At 48.8% G+C, this 8,357-nt stretch overlaps 1 protein-coding gene across 3 annotated transcripts; it reads right to left on the bottom strand.

The window, feature by feature from the left end:
- Positions 1–845: 845 nt before the first annotated feature.
- Positions 846–8,253, bottom strand: Arrdc5 (arrestin domain containing 5). Of its 3 annotated transcripts, none has more exons than XM_087567630.1 (3): positions 8,040–8,253; positions 4,208–4,413; positions 846–1,405 (listed from the first exon to the last, which is right to left on the bottom strand). In XM_087567630.1, the coding sequence occupies exons 2-3, from the start codon at positions 4,292–4,294 to the stop codon at positions 887–889; spliced, it is 606 nt and encodes a 201-aa protein (XP_087423756.1). In that variant the 5' UTR covers positions 4,295–4,413; positions 8,040–8,253; the 3' UTR covers positions 846–886. The 3 variants fall into 3 exon arrangements, with proteins under 3 accessions (XP_087423756.1, XP_087423757.1, NP_001102878.1); XM_087567631.1 differs by lacking the exon at positions 8,040–8,253 and adding an exon at positions 6,690–7,033 and having other exon boundaries at positions 4,208–4,355; NM_001109408.1 differs by lacking the exon at positions 8,040–8,253 and adding an exon at positions 6,690–6,942 and having other exon boundaries at positions 851–1,405.
- Between the last annotated feature and the right edge of the window lie 104 nt (positions 8,254–8,357).

Raw genomic sequence — 8,357 nt, forward strand, 5'->3', positions numbered from 1 at the left:
AATTGACAAGAGGTGTATGCTCCTTCTACCAGCCCTAGATGACAGAGTTCATATTTCCTAGATAGTGGGAGAGATGGGTCACAGCACTGGTGGCTGAGGTTTGCAGTGTGGACAGTTCTCCCCCACCTGTCTGTTTTTTCTGTTCCCCAACTACCCTGCAGAGGTTGCAACTGAGTGACTTGGTTTGCTGGGAAGGGGGTTATTTTGAAGTTAGGAGCCAGGGGCAGTTAGGGGCTCCTCTGTGGGGGACAGGAAGCAGGGTGGCCCCAGCTGTTTTCTCCCATTGGCTCACCTGACACATTGGTTGCCATCAACCTCCACACAGGAAGTGTCCCCAATGCTTGCCTCAGGGGTAGAGGTTAAGGAGACTCCCTGAGAGAGCTGTAGGGCTAGATAGAAAATTCCAGAAGGCTTTAGCTGCATAGCTAATGACAGCTGTGGAGTGAACTCTCTGGGTCTCACATAACCCAGGCTGGCCTACAGCACAGTGTATAGCCAAGAATGACTTTAAACCTCTCATTATACTGCCTTGGCCTGCCCAGTGCAGGGTGCTGGGTGTACGGCACCACTCAAGGCCTTGGAGGTCTCTGTTCACATGTACATAGTTAACCTTTGGGAACTTGGCTCACAACGGCTGCTCTGCTAAGACCCTAGAGGGTCTTCATAGCCCAGGCTAGCCTGGAGCTTGCTTAGCAGCCAAGGCTGGCCTTGAACTCCTGTTTTTCCTGCTCTATCCCTGAATGCTGGGATGACAGGTGTATACTCTGACATCCAGATTATATGGTACTGGGGATAGAGCCCAGGGCTTTGTACATCCCAGGCTAGCCCTAGGCCTACCAGACAACTCAGAGTTACAATAAGCTTTTAATATTTAAAGTTCAGGCACTCAAACCAGATGATCCTCATATGGTAACTCATTCACCTGGGGACAGTTGGCCTTGTCTTCCCTGGCACTGGTGATGATTATGGGGAGCCCGGCTTTGACCGTTGACAAGGACCAGGGGAGGTGGATAGTGACTACAAGCTCATAGCTGGTCCTCATGATCTCGTTCTCCTGGGAGCCACTGCTCACAGACAAAACCAGGGGCAGGTTGAAGGCGCTAACCACTGTGGTGCTGTTGAAAGCTGGAATCCGTGCATTGGCCATCTGTCGCAGCAACTCACTGCTGTCTGCCCGCCGGCGCCTCTCAGCACTTGGCGTGAAGCCCTCATACTGCACATGGGCATAGAGGGCGAACACCACAGTCTTGATGTACTTGCCCGTGTGATTGCGGATCTCTGATGTGAATGTCACCTTCTCGCCGGGCACGAAGGTGTTCTTGCTCATCTGCACATGCAAGCTCACCCAGCCCCGGCTGCAGCAGTTGTATGACACCTTCTTCTCAGCTTCTACAGACAGTGGGTTCTGTAAAGGGAAGAGGATAGCCCTGAGACTTACAGAATCTCTTGCAGGCCTGGGGGGCACTGCGGAGAATGTGGGGGTCCAGGTTTGTGTTTCCAGCCCTAGGAACCTCGGAGTAGTCAGGAGGCTCAGATGGAGAATGGTCAGTTCAGGGCCAGCCTGGGCTAAAGAAGGGGGCAGACTATGATATAGAATCTGTTTTAAAAAGCATGGGACTGAGACGGCTATAACTCATTGGGCAGATCACTCACCCAGCATACACAAGGCCCTGGTTTCCAATCCAGCACCAAAGAAGCCTTTCAATCACAGTGGCACACCTGTCATCCCAGCACTTAACAGGCTGAGGCTGGGGGATCAGGTATTCCAACCTTATCCTTGGCTACATAGGAAGTTCAAGGCTAGCCTGGGCTACCAAACCAAACCCCCCCCCCCAAAAAAAAGAGCAATCAGTCATGGCTATGAACCCTTCAATCTCAGCACTCAGAAGGTAGAGGCAGTAGGATCTCAAGGGATCTGAGTTTGAGGCCAGTATGGTCTACATACTGAGTTCCAGAACAGCCAGGGTTACTAAGAGAAACTCTATCTTGAACAAATAATCAAAAATGCTTCTTGAATTAAGTATTTAAGAGGCTTTGCTGGTTAAGTTCATCTGATTTGAAAGCTGGAAGTCAGGGGTTGGGGATTTAGCTCAGTGGTAGAGTGCTTGCCCAGCAAGTGCAAGGCCCTGGGTTCAGTCCCCAGCTCTGAAAAAAAAGAAAAAAAAAAAAAAGCTGGAAGTCTCAGCTCCTAGGAAAGCAGGGTATGAGCAGTACTGAGCTGACATCCGACTTTCCTCCTGTACCCCCTGCATTTGTTCATAGGTGATTTCCTGTCTGAATCCACTATGTTGCTTTATTTATTTATTATTTTATTTTATTTTTGAGATAGGGTTAATGTAGTCCTGGCTGTCTTGAGACTTGCTCTGAAGACCAAGATGGCCTTGAACCTCAGAGATCCTCCTGCCTCTCTCCCCCGAGGGCCGGGATTAAAGGCCTGCACCACTACCCCCGGTTTATTTCTATTACTGTTATTATCATGGTTAGGGTCCGACTAGGCAGCTGATGTTGGCCTCTAACACATGGCCATGCTCCTGCTGCAGCCTTTCAAGTGCCAGGGTGAGGGTGATGGGTGGGCCAATAAACCCCATTCATGCTAAATTGATTTTCAGCTTTCTTTAGGTTCCTACTTGGGGCTCTGAGATGGCTCAGTGGAGAAAGGCACCTGCCACCAAATCTCTAGACCTGGGTTCAATCCCTGGGCCCACAGGGCTGAAGCGAGGAACTGGGTCCTACGAGCTGACCTAGATGTGCAGTTAGCAAGGTAAATAATGTAAAAATAAAGGAAAAGGAAGGAAGGAAGGAAGGAAGGAAGGAAGGAAGGAAGGAAGGAAGGGAAGAAAGGGTCAAAGATATAGGCAATCTTCTACTCTCAGCTTCTCTCCTTTCTCCCCAGCCTTCTCAACAACGGACCATTTACCCCCTGTGTGTCCAAAACATCAACTCTGTGGGTGCACCGGGGCCTCGGCAGGCCTCAAATGAGGACAAAGCTGGGGTCACACGTAGGCTTCCTTGTCTCACACTGGGCTTTACGCAGCTCCAGGGCTTTGGCAGGGAACCTCTGGTTCTCATGAAGCCAGGCCCCAGAGAGGGTACACACCTGCTGAGGCTCTCAGTGGGTGCTCAGGTCCTGAGTCTTCCCAGTATCCCCCCTGAGCTTGGCTGAATTCCAGGCTTCTGTTGCTGTGAAGTGACAACCTCTATGTGGGGACTATGCCACTGGCCTGAGTTAGACCCAAGTTTATAGAAGCCCTGTTCTCTGTCTTTCCACTGGGTCTGCTAGAGTCACATGCCCACTCCTAGTTTGAGGTACCCATTTCTCCCATGCAGGGATGGAGTCATGTGGCAGACAGAGTGGGTACTGGGATTTGAACTTGGACTTCCAACCCAGGGCCCTCTTTCCTGACTCACATGGCTTGGTTCTGCGGGTATGGATGATGGTCAGTATCATTTCAAATCTACCTCAGAACTGGTGTTTGGGATGCCACGGTGTTCTGGATACACCCTGAGTATCCAGGCTCTGTGCAACCAGGAGGCCCTCCATTGTCACTTGGGCCCAAGTCACTGAAGGTTCTCTCAGAGACACTGGGGAAGAACTGTTTGTTCTCTGTGGGTGTCCTGTGCCAGGCAGGGTGTTGGGCTAAGTCCTGCCCTCCATATATTCCATACCAGGAGCTTCCCCACTGTGACAACCATTCGTGTTCTTGGACAAACTACCTTGACCCTTTCTTCCAATGCCCTCACTGGCTTTTTAGCAGGCTTTGGGGGGTTGGTAGAAGAGCTCCATTATGAACTGGGCCTGGAGTGGCCCCAGCAGTCACTTCTCTGCCAAACATTCCAGGGTGTAAAAACCACAGAGCCATCCCGCCTGCTAGGGTCCTGCGCTAGCTTCTGAGTTACCTTTTTTATTAAAAATTTTTGAACAATTAGTGTGGTGGGGGGGGTGGGCAGAAGGAGGGAAGGGAGAATGCCCAGGCTTCACCATGCACTGGAAACGGCTGGGGGGCAAGGGTAAAGTACTGAAGTTGATTCTTTTCTTCATTCTCCAAATGGGTCCTAAAATTGAACTCGGGTAATCAGGCTTGGCAACAATCACCTTTATCTACTAAGCCCTATCGCTGCTCCTTTGAGCCTCCTTTTGTGGAATCACCCAGGAGTCTGAGTCAGCAGCCTTCCTGTTCTTGCTCCCACCCCCTGGATGCCTGGGTACCTCACTTAGATTCCGCTGGCGGAATTCAGAAATCCCTTGGACCAGCAGGTACAGCCTCTTCTTGGCCAGGATATGCTCCCGGCCCATGCACAGGGCCTGCACAAAGTAGGAGATGTGGCCGATCTTACTGTTGAAGGTGGATGGGAGCCTGGGAGGTAAGTTGAAATGGAAGTCAAAGGTGTGGCTGCCTGCCCTTAACCAATTATCTGCAAGTGAAACACACCGAGGCCACATGTGAGAACAGTCCAGAACCTTTGCTGGTGGGAACTAACCACTAGCCACAACCCTGTGATTGTTGATTGACTGAGACAGCTGAGGAAGCTGTCCTACTCTGCCTCCATTTCTGTGAACTACTTTTTCTTTTTTTCTTTTTGGTTTTTTCAAGACAGGGTTTCTCTGTGTAACCCTGGCTGTCTCAAGTGCTGGGTTTAAAGATGTGTACCACCACACCTGGCTTGTTCTGTTTTTTCTTTTTTCTTTTTTTTTTTTCTATTGCATTTTTGTTTGGTATGTGTGCGTATGCCTGTGCTTCAACCTTGGCAGGAAGTGGCCTTACCTGATGAGCCTTCTTTCTGGCCCTCCATACCTCTTACTCCTTTTTTTTTCCCAGACAGGAACTTTCTATGTAGCCCAGGCTATTCTGGAGCTCACATTTAGAACAGGCTGGCCTTGCACTCACAGAGACCTTCCTGCCTCTGCTTCCCTAGTGCTGGGGTTAAAGGCTCATGCCACCACTGACCTTCTGTGGCCTCCCCTCCCCTGCAATTTCTGTAACATTAGAAACATTATCAGTTGTGTTTAGTGTTGTAAGTTTAACACAACATACATTGGAAAACAGTAGGTGCTCAATAAATGTCTGAGTAGCTGAGTGAATCACAGGTTATAAACTCTTCCTTTTTAAAGAGTATTCTGCCTGCATGTTTATCTGTACACCAGGAAAGGACACCAGCTCTAATAGAACGGTTGTGAGTCACCGTGTGGTTACTGGGAATTGAACTCAGGACCTCTGGAAGAGCTGAGTCATTTCTCCAGCCGTCCCCCTTCCTCTTTGTTGCTATTGTTGCTGTGCTGTTTTCCAAGACAAGCTTGGCTGGCCTGGAACTCCCTGTGTAGGAAGACCTGCTCTCCTAATCTGATTCTCCTGCCTCCATCTCCAATGGTGAGTGACAGGCATGTATCCTCATGCCTGGTTTACTTGGTTTTGGGAATGGAACCCAGAACTCTTGTGTCATACACTGGTTCCAAATTGTCTATAATCCTCCTGCCTCAGCCTCCAAAGTGCTATACTGTTCCCAGGTAAGTGTTAGATCTTTCAATGAAGAAAAAAAAAACCAACCAACCAAACAAACAAACAAAAAAACCCCCCAAAACCAAACACTCCTGACACTTGGAGTAAGACCCTTTCTTTTTTTTCTTTTTCTTTTTTTTTTTTTTTGGTTCTTTTTTTCGGAGTTGGGGACCGAACCCAGGGCCTTGCACTTGCTAGGCAAGCGCTCTACCACTGAGCTAAATCCCCAACCCCAAGACCCTTTCTTAAAACTAAGACAATGGGTTGGGGATTTAGCTCAGTGGTAGAGCGCTTGCCTAGCAAGTGCAAGGCCTTGGGTTCGGTCCCCAGCTCTGAAAAAAAAGAAAAGAAAAAAAAATAACAAAAAAAAAAAAAAAACCAAAAACAAAACTAAGACCAGGCAGTTCAGCATTTAGGGCAGTGGCTGCTCTCAAAGAGGACCTGGGTTCAGTTCCCAGCACCTACAAGCCGTAACTCCAGTTCCTGGGCATTCAATGCACTTTTCTGACCTCCATGTGCACCAGGCACATACATGGTACAGACAGACAGACACATGGGTAAAATAGTCATGCATATAAAAATTAATATAACATACTAACAACAAAACCAGGGGGTGGTGGTGCACACACTTTTAATCCCAGCACTCCAAGAGGCAGAGGCAGGTGGATCTCTGAGCTCAAGGCCAACCTGGTCTACAGAGTGAGTTTCAGGACAGCCAGGGCTACACAGAGACACCATCTTTAAAAATAAAATACCAAAGTTGGAAATCCTTTGAACACCCACAACCACCCAATCACGAATTTGGGAGGGAGACAGAGCTCTCAGGGTGTCTGGGTGATGTAATATCAGACCTGGGTTGGCTGGATTGAGAATTTGTCCCTCTTTTCTGCTCTCCCCTCTGCTCCTGTGATCTTTGAGTCTCAATACCAGAGGCAAAGGTGCATGTAAGTTAACAAGAATGATGACTTAGAGGGCCTGTCACAGCCGTTTGCAGGACTGAGTACAGTACTTCCCAGGGGTCTTTGGGAGTTCATTTTGATTGACTCTTGCCTCTTCATGTCTTCACACTGGTAATTATTTAACATAAGCTCCCTCTGCCTATCTCTAACTCTCAGGATACTCCTAAGAGATTGTTGATTGACTAGCAGATGTGTTTACTGTGTTCCCACCCCAGGCTGCTGGTTGAATTCTTACCTTTTATTGGGAATGTTTTTGTTTTATGTACATAATCTGCCTTATTATTGCAAATAACATCTCTACTATAATCACGGGTCTCTCCGATTTCTTCATTCCACTCAACATAACCCCTACCAACAAGCTCCACCTTCACGACGGGGTCCACGAGGGTGCTGTTGAGGGTGAGGACCACCTGCCCGTCTATGTTCGAGCCGGCCAGGTAGACTGCATCTTGGGGCAGCACTACCTCGATGGACTTCACCACAGACATGGGAAGTTGGGCGGGGGAGAGACATTCTCCCCCTCCCCTGAGTATCACCCAGATCCCTTGGGTTCCTTGCTGTAGTGACCTCTGTGACATCGCTCCACCCAGTGTTCCGGGAAAGAGACAGGTGCTCTGCTAGCCCGAGCCTTGAGCGTCTTCTGTATCCAAGGATGACCTTGACCTCCTAATTATCCTCTTGCCTCATCTCCAGGACCACCCACACCGCAATCCTGATCGAATAGCACACCAGAACCCTCCAATCTGAGCCTGGAGCTCAAGGCTTGTCACCACAGGGATTTAGGAGGCCGATTCTGGAAGCTGAAATAGTTCAAGGCCAGCATGGGCAACTTTGTGTGATCCTTAAAGTAATCCCAATCCTTGTGAGACAGGAGAACTGCTAAGTTTGAGGTCAGTCTTGGGTATGTAATAAGCTTCAGGACACTAAAACCTGAGCCAGATGTCCTGATACTCCACGGACTGATCCTGTTCATTGTGCTCTGTCTGTCTGTCTGGTTTGTGCAATTGTTTTCATAAACAGTGACATCATGCCACCTTTTTATATAAATAAAAAGTATATATTTATTTATTATGTGTATGGGCGTATGCACATGAAGGTTGGCACTCCTGGAAGTCAGTTTCTTCCACTCTTTGTGTCATGTCTAGTGACTGAGTCAGGTCTTCAGTCTCAGCAGCAAGCACCCTCTACCCACCTTGTCTATCCTGACTTTTTTTTTCCTTGGGGCTGGGGCCTGAACCCAGGGCCTTGTGCTTGCTAGGCAAGCGCTCTACCACTGAGCTAAATCCCCAACCCCCTATCCTGACTTTTAATGTTAATTATTTTTGTTTATATGCATTTTTGAGACAGGATCTTATGTAAGGATGGTTTTGGACTACTGATCCTTCTGACCCCACTTTCCAAGTGTGGCAGTGCCAGGAGGTTAAGCCCATTTGGGAAATCCTTCCTCACCATAGAAACCCCTATTTTCCCAGATCATGGAGGCGAGGGCCTAGACAACTTTGGGGCTCACAGAGATACTTGAAACATCTTTGGAGGGACAACCTTGTAAGAGTCCCACAAATGGTCTGGGTGTAGTAGTACATACTTGTTAGCCCGGAACTAGCAAGGTGGAGGCAAGAGGCTTTGAAGTTCTAAGTCATCTTCAGCTAAGAGCAAGTTGGAGGCTAGACTGTTTCAAAAAACAGTTAAAGATTGGAAGTCTTCCCCTCAGGACTTCCAAGACTTCACATGGTTTCTGCTGCCTCTTACTCGTCCCAGCCCAGGAGCCTCCTCCTGTCTTCCCACTCTAAATCTTCTCTATACCTCTTATGTTCTTGGCTTCCCCAGCCGGAAGTGCCTCTGTCCCAGCCCCCACGTGGGCACCGGTCACTTCCGACCTCATGACTTGTGATTGTACCTGGAG

This window comes from Rattus norvegicus, chromosome 9, assembly GCF_021556685.1.
Source record: "Rattus norvegicus strain SHRSP/BbbUtx chromosome 9, alternate assembly SHRSP_T2T, whole genome shotgun sequence".
Taxonomy (NCBI): domain Eukaryota; kingdom Metazoa; phylum Chordata; class Mammalia; order Rodentia; family Muridae; genus Rattus; species Rattus norvegicus.